This window comes from Schistocerca gregaria, chromosome 3, assembly GCF_023897955.1.
Source record: "Schistocerca gregaria isolate iqSchGreg1 chromosome 3, iqSchGreg1.2, whole genome shotgun sequence".
In the NCBI taxonomy this organism is placed as follows: Eukaryota; Metazoa; Arthropoda; class Insecta; order Orthoptera; family Acrididae; genus Schistocerca; species Schistocerca gregaria.
In genome coordinates this window covers 133,207,955-133,231,020 of record NC_064922.1, presented here as the reverse complement: position 1 = coordinate 133,231,020, position 23,066 = coordinate 133,207,955, and the positions used below count along the sequence as shown (strand labels likewise).

At 41.9% G+C, this 23,066-nt stretch overlaps 1 protein-coding gene across 1 annotated transcript in view; it reads left to right on the top strand.

The window, feature by feature from the left end:
* LOC126355283 (arylsulfatase B-like) overlaps positions 1-23,066 on the top strand; it is a 335,302-nt gene that overhangs the window by 151,675 nt on the left and 160,561 nt on the right. Inside the window, exons 5-6 of the mRNA XM_050005571.1 lie at positions 3,901-4,156; positions 12,826-12,983. Of these exons, the coding sequence (XP_049861528.1) occupies positions 3,901-4,156; positions 12,826-12,983 (414 nt within the window). The remainder of the gene's footprint in view (positions 1-3,900; positions 4,157-12,825; positions 12,984-23,066) is intronic.

Genomic DNA, 23,066 nt, shown 5'->3' with positions numbered 1-23,066 from the left:
GGAAAGCAAATAAAATGATGATGAAAGAGGACTACAGGACCCTTTAGATATATATTTCTACTGGTACTATCAATATTTTGAGAAGACGTGACTGTCACCAACACTGTTTAAGCTTACATCTGAACCTTTATATGACATAAATTGAGGTTCAGACAAACATGGATAGAAACTTGTTCCTTATCTACCTCACAATGTAGGTGGGACCTTAAATGCCATAGGATAAGCTACGCTGCTACGTACGCATATAATACATCAAGTCACATAAGATCCTGTCTTGGATTCCAAAAATATGCAGTTATAAGAGCATCACCAATTGTACATAAGGACAACACCATAAGAATTCTTTTTGATACATCAGGATTTCGACATCTTACTCCGATAGACGCTCTCCCAGAAACTTGTTGTTCCTAACTACAATAGTGGTCTCACAAAACTTCTCTTTACCTCGATATTCGAGCAGCTGCTTGGCTTGGTTATTTTAGTGGGATGCGTCGCTCATGTTCCTTCAGTCTCTGCTCGACTGCTCTGATAGTCTGCATAACGTAACAGATATCACATTCGCATGGAATGTGGTGTACATCCGTGTTCCGGAGTTCTTGGTCCATTTTAACATCACGAAGACGGACATTAATTTTTGTTGGAGTTACGGAAAGTAGTGGGTATCATTTTTTTATTATTTTTTTTTTTTTGAGTCAGCCGAGATTTAAAGCTAGCGGGTCATCGCAAGGCAGACGAGCCACTGTCGCCTCCTCTTTCTGTGTATCAATCTCTTTCTCAGAGTTGATTTTGACTGTAACGCCTCCTTAGTTCCACGATAGCAGAACCAATTCCGCCTGAATACTATTCGTAGATGTTGCTATTCATCGTCGAGGCTCTCCCTGTCTAAAAGTGTACGAACTCTGTGGCCCAGAATCGTTAGCACTCTCACCCAGGTATCCTCCGGGTCTTCTCTTAGCTGAGAAGAAATGCTGAAAAGTAATACCTCCGAATTACTCGTTCTTTTTTAAATATCGATTGAGGTATTACCTGTCACGCTTATTACTCGACGGACTTTCCCACTTTGGTGGCGCAAGTTGCAACACTGCCGCTAGAGGGCTCTAGTTTTGTAGCGTGTAACGTGGCACCGTGTAACCTAACTAACAAGGGAGTTTCAAAAGTTCGTTCAAAGTCCGAGAGATGGCAGCAACGGCGCGTATCGAGGTCACGTTCAGTTAGAAGCATCTTTGGAAGGAACGCACAGCAAGTTTCTGCCATATTGGTCTATTTCCTTGTGTTTGGCATTCGTGTGAATCAAGGAAGTCGAGTGATAGTCGAAAAATGGACGAAAAAGAATTTCGTGTGGTGATTAAACATTAATTTATTGAAGGCAAAGCGTCTCAGGAGACTAAAGAGGAGCTTGATAAACATTACGATGACTATGCACCTTCGATAAAAGAAGTGGTTTAAAAATTTTTGTAGTGGCCATATGGGCACAAGTGATGCTGAACGTTCTGGACGCCCTGTGGAGGTTACAACTCCAAAAATCATTGATAAAATCCATGATATGATAGATGACAGAAGAGTTAAAGTGAGTGAAATTGCTAGTTCTGTGGGCATCTCGAATGAATGGGTACATAATATTATGCATAAACATTTCGACATGAGAAAGCTGCCCACAAGATGGGTTCCGCGATTGCTCACGCTTGCCCAAAAACAGAATCGTGTGAAGTGTTGCAAGGATGGTTTGCAGCTGTTCAGGAAGAATCTGCAGGACTTTAAGCGTCGTTTCGACACTGTGGATGAAACATGGATAAATTTACTCGTGAGACCAAAGAACAATCTACACAATGGGTTACCACGGGAGAGTCTTCACCAAAAAAGGCAATGACCATTCTTTCGCCCAGAAAGGTTATAGCCACTGTCTTTTGGGATTCACAAGGGCTAATCCTCATCGACTATCTGGAAAAGGTTAAAACTATTTCAGGTGCATAAAATTCATCGTTAATGGACCGTTTGAAATTCGAGCTGCAAGAAAAATGCCGGAGATTGGACCACAAGAAAGTCCTTTTCCATCACGACAATGCACCTGCACACACCTCAGCAGTTGCGGTCACAAAATTATTGGAAACGGGATTTCAACTCGTTTCACATCTCCCCTATTCTCCAGACTTGGCTCCCTCGGACTACTATTTCTTCCCCAAGTTGAAGTTTCATTAATTTTAATGTTCCTCAGTCAATAAACAGTAAACTTATGTACATGAATTAAATTTAAACTTATAATATTTACAGTTTAATACTTACATCTGATTTCCATACATCCATCATTCACACAGTAGGTAGTTACAACCAAGTATTGTCAAACTTTGAAGTATAATAAATTTTCATTAAAATGGTCTACTGCACTTGTTGAGGCCACCATATATTCTTTCAAATTATGTTTAAATTTTGCCTTGTCTGAAAGTAAACTCTTAATGGTTGCTGGTAACTTATTGAAAATATGTGTTGCTGAATACTGGACTCCTTCCTGGGCAAGAGTAAGTGATTTTAAATCTTTATGTACATTGTTCTTATTCCTACTATTGATACTGTGTACTAAGCAGTTAGATGGAAAAAGAGATGTATTATTTACAACAAACTTCAATAAGGAATAAATATACTGAGAAGCTGTGGTTAATATGCACAATTTTTTGAATAGGTTTCGTCATGATGTTCTTAGATTTATACTACTCACTACTCTTATTATACGCTTCTGTACTCTAAAAATTTTTTCTCTGTTTGTGGAGTTACCCCAAAATATGATGCCATGTGACATAATTGAGTGAAAATAAGCAAAATATGCCAGATTTTTTAATATTATATCTCCTTTGTCTGACATCATTCGCATTGCAAACACAGACTTGTTTAGGCGCTTTAGCAATTCGTTAGTATGTTGCTCCGAACTGAATTTATTATCAAGTTATAATCCCAAGAATTTTACACTCTCAACTTCTCCTATTTCCATGTTCCCATATTTTGTACACACACCAGAGTTTAATGAGAGTGAACTGGCTATGAGCCACTTATTAATATCAGTAAAAATTTGATTAGCTGCCCTTTCTAAATTTATATTTGACTTACTATTTGTTGCAATGTTTGTATCATCTGCAAATAAGATGAAGCTGTGAAAGCACAGGTAAGTTTTTAGCTCGTCAACAAAGTCTCTCTCTCTCTCTCTCTCTCTCTCTCTCTCTCTCTCTCTGCAGTGACGGTACCAAGAAAATGGTCTCACTTTGAGAGAAATGTATTCGTCGCCAGAGAACTGTGTTCAGAAGTAAATATGCACACAAGAACAATAAAGATATAGGACATTAGTATGCTCCTATTACGAAGCTTTAAGGGGTTTCACATACAAAATTCGGGGGAATTATTTTTTAGCAGGGTCTTGTAATATATCCAGGAAAGGTAAGCTTGCCCTGTTTGTCAAATTTCATCGTGAATTTTTATCTACGAATGAATACGATTCAAATGTTCCAGAAACTCCTCAAGTTTTTTCGTTCCATGTTGCCACAACACAAACACGTCGTACACGTATAGATAGAGAAACAGTGGTTTGAAACTGGCAAATACCTTTCAAGCAAAGGGCATAGTGGCCTCAGGAGGCAAAGGCGGCAACAACTATAAACAGCGGTGCAATACCAATAACACTTCACAGTCTGGTCGGAGTCCAGGCAACGAGTAACAGCACAATGAGTAGCACCCGAAGAAAATTGGGCTGGTCGTCGAAAAATTGTGCAGAAAAAACAGCTCGTCTGCACAGCCGGATGCACGTATTGAGAGATATTTTAATCAAACCAAAGCTGCCACTGCGGCAGATTATCATCATTCAGAAAATTGGTGCTGTTGAGGACACCACGAACTGAGACACTGTTACGTGTGCCACAGTTCTCGCCGTTCAGAGGCTACGACATGCGCCGCGGGCTGGAGGTGGACTACGACAGCGCGGGCCGCTACTCGACCGACGCCTTCAGCGAGGAGGCCGAGCGCGTCATAGCGCGGCACGACGCCTCGCGGCCGCTCTTCCTCTACCTGTCGCACCTGGCGCCGCACGCCGGCAATCCGGCGCAGCCGCTGCAGCCGCCGCCGGGGCCTCTGCCGGACCTTCGCCACATTGGCGACCCCGCCAGGAGGGCCTACGCAGGTACTTGTCCTACTCTGCAGAAAAGGCTGCACTGCACATCTCACAGCTCTTTTTAAGTACCAGTGCACTGATGTTTATATGAAAACTGGCGAAATCTGATGATAAAATCTGCTAAGGCATTAGGCTGCTTCATATTCCCCTTCAACGTCGTCAATGCTCGATGTTTCGATCTCTCTGCTGAGATCTTCTTCAGAATATCATTGGTGTCCCTGGGTGGCTTCAGCCATGCAAGTGCGCCAAACCAATCTTGAAGAAGATTTCAGCAGAGCGATCGACACTTGGAGCAGTGAAGAACCAGAAGATTTTATTGTCAAAGACACGAGCTATGAAAGTAAGCAAACTTATATAATGATGATATCTTCGTGCGTAACCAGATGTGACAAGGCTTCCTTTTATCAGCGTGTTTCGACAGGATTTCTAGTCGTCATCTTCAGGTGAAGTGTCAGTTAGAGGACCATTTAAATCATATGTAGCTGCACTATCAGAGACTCTACTGCAGAGGGACAATCAGGTTGGTAACAATGGAGGTAGGGTTGAGGGTGATCTAGGCCTCGAACCCTGGTGCTGTTTATTACGCAAGCTGCCAGTGGTGCTTAACGTTATAACGTCTCTGAAGTATTTTTGTTAACGTCAAATTCCAGCTGTGCTCCACGTTGCATATACAAAAATACCGTAAGACCACTCTGAGACGCGGGGGATTAATCGAGTGGTCTAGGGTGCTGCAGTTATAGCAGAGTTGCGAGTCCTCCCTCGGGCATGGGTGTGTGTGTTTGTCCTTAGGATAATTTAGGTTAAATAGTGTGTAAGCTTAGGGACTGATCACTTTGGCAGTTAAGTACCATTATATTTCACACGCATTTGAACATTTGAACCACTCTGATGTCAAAGTGGCAAGGACAGTGGGAGGAATAAACAGGCAGCACCAGGATGCGAAGCCCCCAGAAACACCCGCCACCTTATCCTCCACAACTGCCGAGAAATCTCCTGGAGGCACGTGACTGGCCCACCAGTTGGACCTTCTACAGAGCAGTCTGCTTTCCAGATGCTATAAAGGAACAAACACACCCTAAAGTTCGTCAGAAGACGACGATCAGGAAACTCGTCGAAATATTCTGACTGCTCATTCACGACTCGGTTGACAGTCTGAGAAGATTTCATCAACGGCAGTCTCTAAATAAGACTTAATTCTCATGTAGAGAACAATTATGTACGTAAATTCCAACTCGGAGCAAAACCAGCAACTCTATACCAGTATAATGGAGTCGGCAAAGATAGTGTCAGCCATGATGCAGGGTGGGATAACAGTTGTGGGCGTCAGCCTCTTTGACCCGAGTTTGCGTATCGTCAAGTGGGGAGGGAAAAAAGTCCAGCGAAGTTCATGTTGAAACCATATACATTTGTTACTATAGTTTATGGTACGGTGACGCTTTAGTTCCGTTCACAGGCTAGGCGAAGAATCCATGGTCCTTAGTGGTGGTATATCGTCGGGATCGCAACCACAGCGGTAAACAGAGTGGTTTGGTGCAAAGGTTTCTCGCTGGCCGGGCATCCGACGGGGTTGGTAATGCATCCATGCCTCACGGTCAAACGACATCTGAGTGAGAAAGCTGACCAGTCCGACAGTGGCTTACAGCAAGGCAGTGTCATCCAGGGAGCAAAGTCTGGCCTATCCATGATTTCTGGATAGTGTTGCCAATGACAGGAGTCAGAAAGTGGGCAGTACCTGTTACGAACTTCGTTAGATCCTCATGCCCATCGGTGCTAAATGTAAATGCAGGACCGAATGGCAAGTAGTCTTGTCGAACGATGCTGACTGCAACCAGAAGATGGTGACTGAGACAGTACTTCCCCCGTCGCCAAGAAGGTTGTTTACTCATTAGAGACGTCAACTCAGCGCCATTTGCCGAGTGGGTGGCCACTATCTGTCCATGCCAGAACCTAACGTGTTGTCGTGTAGATGCCATGGGTGTCATCCTGTCCTTCTTTCATAATGCCAAAGGGTGCTATTGATTTTTGTAACACAGCTGGTTAAAGAAGTGTAGTCGTATGGAAGTGCTGGTCCTGATGTGTGATGTAGTGCGGAACCCACAGCTACGAGCAGTCAGCAGCATTTATGCGGTCAGTTAAGCAATGGACTGTGTAAGCTGTCAGGCAAATCCAACACCTTACATGAAAACCCTGACATAATAAGCAAAACCACTAGTATGTCACATAGCTCCGAATAAATCGTGACATTAAATTAACCAAAGTAATACAAGTAGCGAGTGAGCAAATGGAATACCACAGACTAACACAAGAATACCTAAATGCATGTTGTACCTTCCACCGTGAGGCAGACGCAGTTCCGAGGGGAGAAACGAGGACAGAAGCCGAGAGCAGAGCCGTGTTAAGCTAGAAGGCCCTACGATAAGGGACGGACGGGCCAGCCTACCTGTACCACTACCACCCGCAAGTTTTTAGCGTGAGACTTTTTCGCGTCTCAGGTACGTCAAGGACCACCCCCAGCCCATGTTAAAAGCTAGAGCCCTCCAGAAAAGCAGTATAGATCTTACGATAACACAAAACGGGCCACTACCACCCGCAAGTTTCAGCGTGAGACATTTTCGTGTGTCTGTTACATTAGGACAATCCTCCAGCCCATGTTAAAAGATAGAGCCCTCCAGAAGAACAGTATAGATCTCACGGAAACGCTAAAAGGACCACACCAGCTGCAGGTTAGCGTGAGACTTTTTAGCGTCTCTGTTACGTTGCAAACTTTAAAAAACATTGCCCCACCACGAAAAGTATAACGTTTCTCATTGGATAGACAGAATTTTTGTAGGTGGAGCTTAAGGTTAACATTGCGACCCTGATTGGTCAGATGAAAACATAGCCAGATAGTTTTTTAAACTAACTTCGGTAAATTGTAGTAAGGAGAAGTTAGGAAAGAGTTGGTTCCGAGACGGCGAGCTGGATGGCTGCTGCGCCGGCCGCTGTCGCCCTGACGCTGCCCAAACACCGACAAGGTAATGAACGCACGCGATGCCGCATTTTTGAGCGCATAAGGCTTCACTGAGAACTGCAGAAGACTCATCTGTTAGATCCCCTTTTTGCGTAATACTAGTGTCGATCGTTAATTAAAACTCATGGTGTTCACATTTGTCACTTGAAGTAAAGATCTGAAACGCGATGATTTTTCTAGTTTATAGTTATTGAGAAGCCACATCAGGCACTGTAATTTACGACAGGTTAGATAAGTAATTAAAGATAATTGAGGGTCACTGTAGACCATTTTGATAGTTTTCTCTTTTGTGAAACTTAATTTAAACCTAGATTATAGATGTGATATGGCATAGGTCATCCTTCGATCGATTGTAGAACTTGGAAACCCATTTAGGGAATATTCGTTCACATTTTTGTTGAACGCAGTTGGTTTTTACCATCCTGTATTAAAACATTTCCTTTTATCAATAGTGCAGTTTATAAACGATGTTTTGTGAGTGGAATAAAATTTCCAATGGTAAACTTAACTGCTTTTCCGACGTTATTTTACAAGCTAACTAAAAATAGGAAAGCCTTGAACCCTTTCCACTAAATTTAGTTAGTATTAAGATTCATTTACAGGGAGTACAGTGGAGCTGACGGTGAGATCATTTAGTATTTGGTTATATCATCGCTAGTCTCACTGAACTCTTCTGAATTCTACATGTCATGTGTGGTCTGGCGTCTCCTTACCAGCAACAGGTCCCAGGTTCAAACTAGTTAATTCCCTAAAAAAAAAAAACGCTCAGAGCGTCGTTGCGCGAAAGTGGTATGGAGACACGATATAGAACAAACAGACACCACCATGAATGTTTAGAACTGTATAGTCTTATGGGGACCATAATCTAATGGGGAACGTTAGTGTTAAACCTAAGTGATGCGTGAAGGCCCTTGAATTGGAAAGGGGAAAGTAACTGCTGAAGTATCACCATGTAATATAAATAAGCTCAAACCGGATAGAATGAGCCGGCCGGGATGACCGAGCGGTTCGAGGCGCTACAGTCTGGAACCGGGCGACCGCTACGGTCGCAGATTCGAATCCTGCCTCGGACATGGATGCGTGTGATGTCCTTAGGCTATTTAGGTTTAAGTAGTTCTAGGGGACTGATGACCTCAGAAGTTAAGTCTCATAGTGCCCAGAGCCATTTGAACCATTTTGATTACAACTTAATGTGAATGGTGGGGAGTGGCTCTAAGGCAGTTACGTTTCGGCAATGATTTGTTAAAGATAATCTTTGGGAGTAGGCCTAATCTTCATGCCCTACTCCGTAATACTGCTTTTTAGGATCCCTTTATTCCTTGCACCATTGTTAATGACTCTTTGTAAAAGAATTTTTACATATTGTTCGTACCGATCACATGAGGGTGCGTCTTCTAGTAACGCGGAAACGGTTAAGATTTTTAATAAAATGTGTTATACAGGCAGTGCGAACTGCTTCTTTCAAAATATGATAGTACCGATTTGGTTCAAATGGCTCTGAGCCCTGTGGGACTTAACATCTATGGTCATCAGTCCCCTAGAACTTAGAACTACTTAAACCTAACTAACCTAAGGGCGTCACACAACACCCAGTCATCACTAGGCAGAGAAAACCCCTGACCCCGCCGGGAATCGAACCCGGGAACCCGGGCGTGGGAAGCGAGAACGCTACCGCCCGACCACGAGCTGCGGACGATAGTACCCATATGAATGTTACATGTGTATGCTTGAGATTCAATTCTTGGTATATGATGAATATACAGTAGGAATTATCTTACACAATAGGAAAATGATGTTACAGTGTATGTGCATAGTAAATAAACCTTCGTTATCCACTCTCCTGCCTGGTGTCGAAATTTTAATGAGTGGAAGTATAATTAGGCACTGAGGTACAAATATAAAATCTCTTCTTAAATTATTTGTTCTGCACAATACTGTTCCTACAATACTGACCAACGTTTAATTAAACACCGTCGGCGTGTTGTAAAGACGACAAACATTTTTATTTTTTGTTAAATTTGTGTTTAAAATTAGCATAACTAATGATAAATAACAGTATGTTAGTTACAATCCACTACCATTTAACTGTTTTCTCTGTTCTGGTTTATTTCGCTTCCTTATTGGTTTCTCAGTATAGAAGGTGCATTCAGTTTAATTTCAGCTATACGGTCACCTAGCGCACGTCATTATATCAGACTAATCTACCGCATTCGGTTTCAGCCGAAAACTCCATTCAGGAATCAATCACGACGTAATTAGAGACAGTGTAATTTCTGCAGCTGGTAGGAGAATTTATTCACTTTTTCTTGAGTTAATTGCGGGTTCGCGGTGTAATGGGTAATTTTGTCGAGGTCAGTGCAATATTATGGCATATAAATGTTATGTATGTTCACCTTGACGTCTTATGACTGTAATCGAATATTCTTTATTTTCCATGATTTCTTTTGATACATCCAGTGGGATGTATGTTTTTGTACGTTTACTCCCTCAGCATTCCGGCAGCCCGAGGGCAAACGGCAAATCCAACAGTGCAAGCTTCCGACATCAACCTCACGAAAGAAATCCGAAACTGTTCACACATGTTCCGGTAAGGTCATGATGACCTTATTCGACTGCCGAGACCTTCTGCTCCTCTAGTTACGCCAGCCTGGAGCCACTGTCAACGCTCAGCGCTACGAAGACAGCTGGCAGAAACCGCGACGCGCCAGAAAGGCGAAAAGCCCAGGAATGCTGCCGGACGGAATCATCTCGTCCCACAATAACGCCCGCCCCCACACTGTTAAATAGGACGAAGTCTGCGCTTCATCGATCTGACTAGGAAACAGTGCAACAGCCTACGTACAGCCCGGATCTTTCACCGGGTCATTTTCGCATCTTTGGCAACCTGAAGAAAGACATTCGCGGATGTCGGTTTCAGTCGGACGCGTAAGTGAAAGAGTGGATGCAGCTATGGATCCATCAGCGGCCGACTGCTTTCTACCAAACACGAACTGACTGTCTCGTCTCCCAGTTTCATAAATATAGTGATCACTTTTAAATGGAACCATCCTTTGCTTCAGTTGCGGCGGATGTTCGGTTTTCATTTGGCTGCTGTTAATACACGAAACAGTTCGAGACTACTAAGTCTTTCTGCTTTTGAGTATACATGTAGGTGATATCTTTAGTTCTTTTCCAACGCAAACTTCGGCGATGTTTATAGCTTTTATGTGCCATAGGACGACAGTTGGTATTCCACACTCATAGAAGCGTTCCGCTTGCCCTATACCCGTCTCACTGCCTTTTGAAATGCGTCGTTGTCCGTTTGAGTTTACCACCTCTGGTTTTCCCCCCGGCTGTTTAATACAAAAGCAACGTAGAAGAAGTCTGCTGAGAGATAGATACAGCACGACGGCTGGACCAAAACTTCACACTCTAATAACAGTCGCAGTACCTGTATTTCACACATAGTGTGCTCGTAATTGTTGTCGTGGAGCAGACAAATTTCCCGCAACATTATTCCACTACGCTTCCTTAAAAAAGACCAAGGCATTCCTTGGGAAGTCTCACTGTAGAGTGCAGCATTGATAGAATTCTCTCGAGGATATTAAACGACGAGAAATAGCACTTCCCTATCGAGGAAGAAAATACTGTTCACCTGATACTTTCACGTGTAGCTAAAGTTTCGGGTGCTCCCCTTTATGATGCTTATGGCTCATTCTCAGCTGTGTATTCAATTGTTTTTGCTCTTGATAATGCGGTACAGCTGACTGACAGGTTGTTATGTCACATCACGAACTCAGCCTATGGCCAGATCTGCAAAACATGCTTCCAATGTTGGCCGTGCGCATACTTTTTTGTGAATCCCAATAGTGGTCATAACGAAACTGATCCTGATGAGATTAAACTTCGAGCCTTGTTACCCAAGAAAGTTACCTGATGAAGTCGGTGTACTTTAGTTACCGTGTAAAACACCTATTATGATTCTGCCATGGTAACAGTGCATACTAAGTAAAGTATCGAATTTTTACAGTTAATGTACACAAATACCAGGTAGTTATAATTAGAATGCCGCTGCTCAGAGAGGTCAGGTGCTGGCTGTACTTATCGTGCGGCAGTGAAACTTGGCGAATATTCCAATATATTAATGCAGAACCGATTTACGCTTAAAAAAATTAGTTCCAGTTTTGGCCAGCAAGTGAAAATCTGGCGCTGTATATTATTTCTTCGACGTCTCCGATGCTCATATTCAGTAAATTGAAGCTGGTGACTAAAGTTGGAACTTTTTTCCAGTGTAAATCGGTTCGGCATTATCGCATTAGAGTTTCCACCAAGTTTCGTTGTCCCACGATAGTTAGAGCCTATACCGGACCTCTGAGAGTAGGTGTGCTTCAATAACCACCCAGTATTTCACTCACAAGCATAATGAAGTAACGTTCGTTTTAAAGATGAGAAACCAGTTTCGATACCAGAGTGAAAGTAAATGTCATGCATACTTCACCAGACGATAATACCTGAATGCAAAAGAAACCACCATACTCTGCGTACAGATCATAATTTTTAGGTATGCTTAACTGACAAATGGATGTTTCGTTATGTTTCCTTTCGGACTGTTACTTGATAATTGTACTGCTTCACGTCCAATTCAGTTCGTCAATCAGAAGTTGATAAATATCTTAACTGAAACTGTCGCAGAACTGAAATGGTTTCTTTCTGGATATGGGTTCCTATTCAAAATATTATGTACTCTACTATGTGTATATGTACTCTGTGTATATATATTATGTTTAGGATCTTCTTCCAGATCTACTGCACTGATGATTGTCACGCGGTGGTTGAAATCGAACTGCAACAGAAATAAAGATTTCTTCTCCAACGACCAATGGTGACCCTCATTTTGTTGTCAATACTGGTGTGGGGACCATGGTGCACGCAACTCCTGATGAAATCCCCATTTAAGAAACTACAACGTCTTTTACCTGCAGTGTAATCAACATGTCCAGCAACGCTCGAGGACCATTACCAGCAAGCAAGCTCCAAATCAACACATATGCTCTGGCCCGTTCTCCCGTAGTTGCCGTTGGGAAAATTCCCATAACATAGCTGTGGCTGTAAGCGCTTCAGCACTACGAGGTGAGCGCCTCACACGTATGGTACAAAACCTGAATGCAAGTAAAAATCAAAAAGGGAAACTTTTTCATACTTTTTCAAACTTTTACCCATTTTCAAATGTACAACAGCGGGCCATTGGGACGGATATTTTCGACGGCTCCGGCCTGCCGATGTCAGGACCTCCATTTCCCACTAACGCGCAGACCCTACTTGTCGGATCTAGTCTCTTAGATCTTCCCAGAGCCTTTCGTCTTTGGGGCAACTCGGGCTTTTTATCAACGGGCGCAGGACTGCACTGCATGCTGGTAGCCCAGAGGTCACAGACGACGCATTTCAACAGTTGTGGTGACTGTCTCTCATCTAAAGTGCATTGTACAGCACGGCGTCTTCAGGCTTTATTTTATTGCAGTACATTTTCAGATGCTGAAATATGTCATCGAAAGGAGGTTTGCGTGGGCCATAGCAGGTAGAAAATTCTGGCGGTCACTGCCAGTTTCTACGTTGTGTACTCATATATTTCTCGGAATAAAAAAATGACTCGTGCCAGATACTGACGTTGTTCGTTGTTGTCGTGTTGCAGCGATGGTGTGGCGACTGGACGAGTCCGTGGGCCGCGTGGTATCGGCCCTGGAGAGGCGCGGCCTGCTGGAGAACTCGCTGCTGGTGTTCGCCTCGGACAACGGGGCGGCTTCGAGCGGCGTGCACGCCAACCACGGCTCCAACTGGCCTCTCAGGGGGGTGAGTCGCCCTCCCTGTGGCAGCGCGCCACGAGTGAAGGCAGCGTTATGCTCGCAGTGTGTGTAAACTGCCGTGGCCGCTGTTGATGTTGTCGTCTTCAGTCCTGCTACTGGTTTGATGCAGCTCTCCATGCTACTCTATCCTGTGCAAGCTTCTTCATCTCCCAGTACCTACTGCAGCCTACATCCTTCCGAATCTGCTTCGTGTCTTCATCTCTTGGTCTCCCTCTACGATTTTTACCCTCCAATCTGTCCTCCAATGAAAAATTTGTGATCCCTTGATGCGTCAGAACATGCGCTACCAACCTGTCCCTTCTTCTTGCCAAGTTGTACCACAAACTCCTCTTCTCCCTACTCTATTCAATACCTCCTTATCAGTTACGTGATCTACCCATCTAATCTTCAGCATTCTTCTGTAGCACCACATTTCGAAAGCTTCTATTCTCTTGTGGTCCAAACTATTTATCGTCCATGTTTCACTTCCATACATGGCTACACTCCATACAAATACTTTTAGAAACGACTTCCTGACACTTAAATCTATACTCGATGTTAACAACATACTCTTCTTCAGAAACGGTTTCATTGCCATTGCCAGTCTACATTTTATATTCTCTCTACTTTGACCATAATCAGTTATTTTGCTCCCCAAATAGCAAAACTCATTTACTACTTCAAGCGTCGCATTTCCTAATTTGATTCCCTCAGCATCACCCAAATTAATTCGACCACATTCCATGATCCTTTTTGCTTTTGTTTATGTTCATCTAATATCCTCCTTTCAAGACACTTTCCATTCCATTCAACTGTTCTTCCAAGTCCTTTCCTGTCTCTCACAGAATTACAATGTCATCGGCGAACCTCAAAGTTTTTATTTCTTCTCCATGGATTTTAATACCTACTCCGAATATTTCTTTTGTTTCCTTTACTGCTTGCTCAATATACAGATTGAATAACATCGAGGAGAGGCTACAACCCCGCCTCACTCCTTTCCCAACCACTGCTTCCCTTTCATGCCCCTCGACTCTTATAACTGTCATCTGGTTTCTGCACAAATTGTAAATAACTTTTGCTCCCTGTATTTTACCCCTGCCAGCTTTAGAATTTGAAAGAGAGTATTCCAGTCAACATTGTCAAAAGCTTTCTCTCAGTCTACAAATGCTAGAAACGTTGGTTTGCCTTTCTTAATCTTTCTTCTAAGATAAGGTCAGTATAGATTCACGTGTTCCAACATTCCTATGGAATCTAAACTCATCTTCCCCGAGGTCGACTTCTACCAGTTTTTCCATTCGTCTATGAAGAATTCGCTTTAGTATTTTGCAACTGTGACTTATTAAATTGATAGTTCGGTAATTTTCACTTCTGTCAACACCTGCTTTCTTTGGGATTGGAATTATTGTATTATTCTTGAAGTCTGAGGGTATTTCGCCTGTCTCATATATCTTGCTCACCAGATGGTAGAGTTTGGTCAGGACTGGCTCTCCCAGGGCCATCAGTAGTTCTAATGGAATGTTGTCTACTCCCAGGGCCTTGTTTCGACTCAGGTCTTTCAGCACTCTGTCAAACTCTTCAAGCAGTATCGTATCTCCCCTTTCAGATGAAATCTACATCCTCTACCATTTCCATAATATCGTCCTCAAGTACATCGCCCTTGTATAGACCCTCTACATACTCCTTCCATCTGTATGCTTTCCCTTCTTTGCTTAGAACTGGGTTTCCATCTGAGCTCTTCATATCCATACAAGTGGTTCTCCAAAGGTCTCTTTAATTTTCCTGTAGGCAGTAGCTATCTTACCCCTACTTAGGTAAGCCTCTACATCCTTACATTTGTCTTCTAGCCATCCTTGCTTAGCAGTGTGCAGTAGGCTGAGGAAGAGTGGGGAGAACGTCTTTGTGGGGGGGGGGGGGGGGGGCACTCAGAGACGAATCGTTGGCGCTAGGATTTCACCCGGAACAAGTCCCACCCACTCACCCCCGGTTTTCCAGGTCTTTGTTCGGCACCTGGGCAACGTTTCAGTTGACCCACTTGGTTTACCACGTTCGGCTGCACTTGGAGTGAATGTTAAATTAATATCTCTCTAGGTATTAAATTTCGCCAGACAGTTAAAAGACAAGTTACAAAAAGCGTGCACAATTGGCCTCTGCTGTGCTAGGTACTTCCATAGCAAACATAAGAGGAAACGATTTAGCACTGAATTCATTAAATACAAGAACTCAGTATTCAGATGAATACCCTATGAAGAAACATACTTCTATGTGAGGAAAAGCACCCAAAGCCACTACAGGAAAAACGTACCCTCAAAGAATAATATGTTTGGAGAAAGAGGAACCACAGTATACTTGACAAGTTTCAGAACTCAGGCAGTGTCGTGTACATAGTTCTGCGTAGTCAGCGTGTACACAACTTTCCCACTAGAGCACGCCCCGCTAAGCACAAGCGCAGCGCTCGTCCATCTCCGCACTATGAGATGGCGCTGCCATAGAGATGGACCACATTCTGCTTCCGCCAAGCAGCGTATTAACATGTAACGCAGCCAATGAGATTGCTGTTAACGTAGAACCTTTTCTCCCCGCGGATCACACTCGTGCAGTGATACATGAACGCACAAGGTATTGTAATGAGTGTACAGACCTCCGATTAACCAGTCTACATTTGTTTGTACCAGTCTATAGTCAGTTTTCAGTCTGCACCTAATAAGATTACCATATTCCTGTGTATAGCCATGAAGATAAATGTATAGACACTTTTGTCAAGTATCAGAGATATATGTGAGAATAAGATTAACGTAACAATACCAAAGGAACTTCAGATTGTCAGTTGTAAATAGCATCCAGAACCAAGTTAAGTAATTTTTATGCTTGTTATTATTTTAATAAATGAGTGTGAAAATTAATCTAGTTCTGTTTAAAGTTGTTTACCGTCAATGTGCTACTGGAAGCATGGAAGTGGCATTTCAATCGTCTGACCTAACGGCAGAAGATAAACACACCACGATAAGGCCACGAGACATATTGCTGACACTCGCCTACTTCGTTAGAGCGACAAGTCAAATAATCTGATGGTGTGTGTACTGAAGGTCTTACAGTACGCACACCACAGACAGTATATGTGAAACAAGCACCAATGTTCACTATAGATACAGATGGCATCAAAAGTACTTTGTTCTTGCTAGATCGATCCAAGCTTTTTTGCGTGTTATTCATTGAATAGTTTTGCTGAAAAGTTTTAGGGCTGGAAGAAGAAGTAGCACAGCATGAAGGACGTTTTACAGCCGTGAAACACTGCAACATTTATTTCCTCCAGAACTGCTCTGTGACAAACATACACATCATCATTACTATTTTTAAGAAATGGTCTGAATGACATTTGCGAAATTAATAAATCTTTTGGTTAAAAACAGACAGGACAAAGAATAACGTCAGATTATTTTCCTGAGACGTTTGCAACAGCATCTAGGACACTAATCACACAGAAACAGTCACAATTCCTTATAACCTCGTTTATAATGCGCAGGTATGGCATTGGAAGAATTTACGAGCTAAAATTCACCCATTACCCATGCCAATACTAACGAAATATGGCATATAAGCAAATATCTTATTGCTTTCATTGGGCATTTCTACTTTATGGCATTCTTAAATTCTATAATTTTCATGAGCTGCTATGAGGGCGTACATAAACAAAACGACTTTCACTTATTTCTATAACACGTTGATTTTAGACAATAGAGTTAGTCGACTGCATCCGTGGCTTTACTACCGACATTCAAGACCATTGTTTTTGCACTGTATGCTTGCTCTGCTGTTTCCCTCAAATAAACGTATTATAATACGTGAATTAGTTAATGAAAATTTGTCCTTATTGCCCTTAAATAACATCACTTTTTTTTGTTTTCTATTGCTGGCGATGCTTTCAGTTCTCTATAAATACTTTTTATTTCTTTAATAATCCACATTCATATAGTATTACTATCCAGAAAAACTTAAATTTCTTACCATTACTGAATCTCATCACAGTGTATCATATGTCGGACTTTGATGTAGCTTCCAGTTTGTGGAACTGGCGGCTGTTCAGGGATTCAGGGGAGGGCCTTACACTATGGATAGGCGTGGAGGGGGGGTGAATGGGCAGGAATTGTTCCGGGTGAGATCCTACCGCTAAGGGCACGTGCTCAGAGCGCTGTAGCGCAAAGTGCCGTTCTAAACTGAATCCTAAACTCACATTTTTTTGTAAATTTTAAGTGGGGCCCCTCCATGTCCACAATTCCATGACGACCATTCAGAGAGATCTAAAAAGAATTACATAAAAAGTACGGGATTTATATTAGTCTGGCTTGTTAACCATTTGTAACTTTCAGGGAGTCGACATGAGTGGCGAATTTTTAATAAAAAATACACATTTCTGTGGTTTCCATGCGAAGATTCGCTTCTTTCGACAAAAAACAGCGGAGTTTACACTCTCTCAACTCACTAACACCTTGTGCAGACACAATTGCGAGAGAATTCTGAAACAGTGGTTTATTAAGATTATTAAGTGAGGAACTGAAGAAAAACGTCAGTAGCTTTTGGAAACGAACATCCCCAGTACAAAAAACCTCTAATGTCTTTATATATGTCGTCCCGAAACCCACAGAATTTTCCTTTCACCAGCTATCGACAGCCCTAAAAAGTTACATTTTTTCACCCAAAAGGTCTGTAATTATTGGAATAATACGGTAGATAAAGAAGTCATAGATAAAGTGTGCTACATCAGATCAATTTTCTTGGATTTGATGACAGATACCTGTACGCAAGTGTAAAGAAAAATTCAATACATTACCTAAATTTCATACGCAACAACATATTATGTAAAGTGCACCAAACGCAAAATCATAGCGATCTCTGTTTTTCATTGCACACTTTTCCGAATTTCACACAGTGTCTTACTGTCACGTAAATCGTTTAAATGGCTCTGAGCACTATGGGACTTAACTTCTAAGGTCATCAGTCACCTAGAACTTAGAACTACTTAAACCTAACTAACCTAAGGACATCACACATATCCATGTCCGAGGCAGGATTCGAACCTGCGACCGCACCGGTCGCGCCGTTCCAGACTGAAGCGCCTAGAACCGCTCAGTCTCTTCGGCCGGCTTCACATAAATGTCACATTAACGAAATGAACCTCGCATATAAAGCCATAAGTAAACTAAAACTGAAATATTTTTACCAAATAGCTTTTGTAAAATCGTTTGAGAAAGACTGTAGGATGCGCGCTTCGATTCTGTCATCGCTGATTGGCCGAAAGGTGGGGAGTACTTACCGGCCACCGCTTCCGAACAAACGAATGAACTCAACCAGCGCTTTCGACGAAAACTGGTCACTCTGACTTGGCCACAGTATCCTGCGCGATCTATACAGTCTGCATCTACATCTACATCACCACTCCACAATTCATGCGTAAGTGTTTGACAGAGCGATCATAGAAACAGTTGCAGGTTATTTTTCGGACGCTCCGCTCTCGAACAATAGGTGAAAAAAACTCAGATATCTTTCCGTTCGATCTCTGACCCTTTTTTTACATTAAGACGGTGATATATCCCTATCTCTGTGAGGGTCAACAAAATATTTTCATATTCGGAGGAGAAAGTTGGAGATGGCAATTTCGTGCAACGATATCGCAGTACGGAAAAACGCGTTCGTTTTGATGACTGCAGCCTCAAATCATCTCTCATATTTGTGACACTCTTGTCACCTACTTCACCTACCGGTTTTTGAATGTTTTGGATGTTCTTCCTCAGCCATACCGGGCATGAATCTTCTCATAGTGCTCGGAAATGCTCCTGATGTGGACGGAGAAGCATATGCTGTACATTTACAAGCATATCTATTTAGTGCGTTTGTTGCTTATTCTAAGTGATCTGATAGTAAAATGCAATCTTTGGTTTGGCTTTTCTACAACGTTTTCTATGTGATGTTTTGAATTCAAGTCATTTGTAATAGTAGTCTCTAGGTATTTATCTGAATTAACAGCTGATATATATACAGTGATTGGGAACAGTAAACTTGTTGTTTCATATAATATCAAAAATAGTCACGGTGAAGCCTAACGTAAAATATTCGAATTTAAAAAATACTTATGTGGATGAGTACTAACTTTTATTGTTTATGTTTAATAGACATTTTCACATCATAAAGGTATCTTGTCTAAATCAGTTTTGTAACTAGTTTTGATCTTATGATGCCTTCACTAAACGACTGAAACGGCATCATTATCAATGAAGACGACTACTCATACAGTCTCCTTAATTGTGTGTATAGATTAAAATTATAACAGAGTGTATAACACTTCCTTCGGGAAGACCAGACATCGCTTTTCTTCCGACAAAAGGCTTCCTGTTAGGTACTATGAACTGTGACTTATCTGGGAAGTGCGAATCTAGTCGCACAGTTGACTCCATAGGTACGAAATTTGACTAGAAACTATTTACGAAGAACGGTGTCTAAAGCCTTTTGGAGGTCTAGAAATATGGAATCTAACTGAGATGTCTTGTCGATAGCACTCATTACTTCCTGTGGATAAAGAACCAATAGTGCTTCACAAGAGCGATATTTTTATGGAGGAGCGCAGATTGTGTGCCAATAGGTCGTCTTCTACGAGGTTTTTCATAAGGTAGCAACACAGTAAATGTTCCAAAACCCTACTGAATGATTCCACTGGAAGTATGGGAACAACACAACCTCTAGAGGCAGTCAAAGAATACAAATATTGTTCTTCCGTTACAAAGTTGTGAAAGAGGTACTGCCGTCAGCAACCACAATTTTCTCCTTCTTCATCGCCTCATGTTCTTGTGAAGTTTCGCCGTCGTGTGTGGACTTCTTTTGTGTTTACCATAGTACATACCGCTCATGTAGCTGCGCTATTAGTGAAGTAAAATGAACCAGCTAACGATGGTGATGCTTCAGAAAAACATTTAATTTATGCGTGGAAATCAAGGAAACTGCCATTACTCGAGACACAACCCTTTTCGAAAGCTATTTATGAGAAAAACAATACCACCGACATAAAGGTAGCTTCAGTATCAAGGTATTTTACTAATTGTTTCGTTTCATTCATTTATTCATTTTACCTCAGAATATATCACAACTGAACATGCCAGGGGGCAATAAATGTCAATTTTCATAGATTAAAAAGTTCTTTAAATGTATGACTACAGAACCGACTGTACCGTAGAACAATGATCTGTCAAGTATTGTGTAAATCAGAAAGAACTGCATGCTTCATTCGCGCACTGTAATTGGTCCAACTTTAAGTCATGCCCATCGATGCAATGTCGTTTTAAAACGATTGAACAGAGACGAAACTGTTTCTTTTTGTGTTATCACTAAAGGCTTTAAACAATACACTTCTCAAAATATTCGAAATGCTGCCTGTCTTTGAAAGATATTTTCACTTTGTATTTAATTCTTAGTGGTACACGCTGCATCTCAAAGTTAACTCAGTGGTATGAATAACGTGTAGTGTTTGTAATCACGCAAAACTATCTAAGTCTTGAAATTAGTGAAAAAATTATTCTACATTACACTTATCAAGTCATGCAACTTCAGTGTGGTTAAAGCGTCCCCTATAAAGCAAGTAATTGAATCATGTCATCATAATCCACTTCTGACAAGACTAGAGACACAAAAAAGTGCTCTAAAGTAACAAAGTTGATTGGTGGGCTAAAATATGAGAGTATCTGTTAATATTCGTGGTGGAGAAGCAGAATTAGGATTTTTTTTTTTTTTGCTATGTAGTCATGGAATGCTGTATGGAAAAATACTGCTAATAAAAATTAATGAACAGAAGAGAGACTTGGTTCAAATGGCTCTAAGCACTATGGGAATTAACATCTGAGGTCATCAGTCTCCTAGACGTAGAACTACTTAAATATAACTAACCTAAGGACATTACCCACATCCATGCCCTAGGCAGGATTCGAACCTGCGACTGTAGCAGCAGTAGCGGTTCCGGACTGAAGCACCTAGAATCGCTCGGCCACAGCGGCTGGCAGACTTGCTACGATATGCTCACGATATTCCTGTGGTCACGGGGACGGGCTGCAGAATGTCTCCAGCATAATGAAATTATTTTTAATGACCAATATGATATGAAAATAAACAAGAGGAAACTAAAGTGATGGTATGGAGAGGTGAAAGAGGATATGAACTTCTCAGACGGCGAATTTGAAAACAGAAGTTAGAAGTGTTAAAGGCATTGGAAATCAAGACTACCAGGGATGGTTGAAGACTAAATGAAATTTAATGCACAATAAGGCAGTCCAAATTTGCATTTAATGTAAGAAAGAAAACTCACCAGTAATAACATGTCTGACAACAAGGAAACCGAACACGAAAGCATTTGCTTGGGGTGTGGCTCTATAAGGGTGTGTAATTTGGACGGTAAGAAAACGAGAAGGAAGACAGCTAGAAGCCCTGGAATGTTGATGCTAACTACAGAAGGCTATTGAAGATCAGTTGAGGCGATAGAGTTATCAGCGAAGAGGTTTTGAGGAGAATATAGGAAACTAGAACTCTCAGGATGAACATCCTGGACACATTTTAAGATACAATAACACTGGAATCACTGTGGACGACCAATGATGTCACAACTGGAGCAGATTACGAGTAATGTAGGACGTGCATCTGTGCTGTCTCCTGTTCCTCGCCGTCCCCATTTCCTTTTGTTATTTTCAATTGAACTTTAGAGGAGAAAGTGAGGCTGTGGTGTCAATAAAATTCTTCTTGGCTCCTGACCGCATTTTCATTGTTTAAAATTGTCCTATGTTTCGGCCACCGTTGCAAACAACCTTCCTCAAGGCTTTATATTGAGCTCAGCGAATGATGAGTAGGAACACTATGCGCTCTGTGAGAACAGGATATGTTATGCTTTATATTAATTTTGTGGAAGAGGGAGGACAAACCTTTTGTGAAAGCAACAACTGCGATTTGTGCAGAAGTTATTGGATCCGTCATAATCGTTGACTGTTGAGACTACGATTGCGAATACAGACGCTCTCCTGTGGATGAATCTAATATTCATGTTCCAGTTATAACGGAGCATTTACATGACTGTAAATAGAATATGTCTTCATATTATATAAGGCTCGTTTCACACATTTTCGTCAATTTACTCGATCCTTAAAGTGTCATGTCTGTATTCGTCGTTTCATAAGCCATGGGATTCGTGCAGGATGACTGGGCAGTACGATCCTGGACTACGGTCAACGCTCATTTGTGTAAGGATTCCCATATAAAGTACTACACTATGAAAGGTACTATTTCAAACTCCATGCAGTGATTTGATCTAGCACGGAGGTGGACTCCCCTCCACTTATAATTCTAAAGAATAAGTTCCTCGCAATAGCTCAGATTAACGAACTATTTCCAGCGTATATAAGATTCAACGCAGAAATACTTTTCTAAAGCGACTGTTGCTAACTTCGCAGAATCAGTGCTATCGGAATAGAGTATTCCACTGCCATGCTAAAGAGTAAGCTTATCAAACCTTAATATCTTATGTGTGCAAGATTAATAGTAATTGCGAATACAATTTTGCTACATAGGCGGGAGGGAAGAGAAAGGCAACCGTGTACTACTGCAAACCAATCTCAAAGATGAACATTAAAGAAGAAGAAGACTATAAACGCCATTCATCGCGCAGCTTACATTAAGAGAGTTGAATCACACAGTGAAATCCCTATCATAGTCTATCAGCTGCGTGTGATTAATATCCCTTCACATCGGTTGGCGTCCCGGCATCCACAGCGTGTGTCAACTGAAGAATGGGATACAACTCGTCGGCTTTGACCAATGACGTCATAATTTAGCCATAAGTATTAGCTTGTTTATTTTCGAGCCGTAGATAACAAATCGGGTATCTTCTCTGGCAAAGTGTCTTAATCGTAAACAAAAATAAACGAATGTAGAATGAAATGTTCACTCTACAGCGGATTGTGCGTTGAAATGAAACTTCCTGGCTGATTAAAACTGTGTGCCGGACCGAGACTTGAAATCGGGACGTTTGGCTAGGTCCCGAGTGCGACTATCGGTCTCTCGGTCTGGC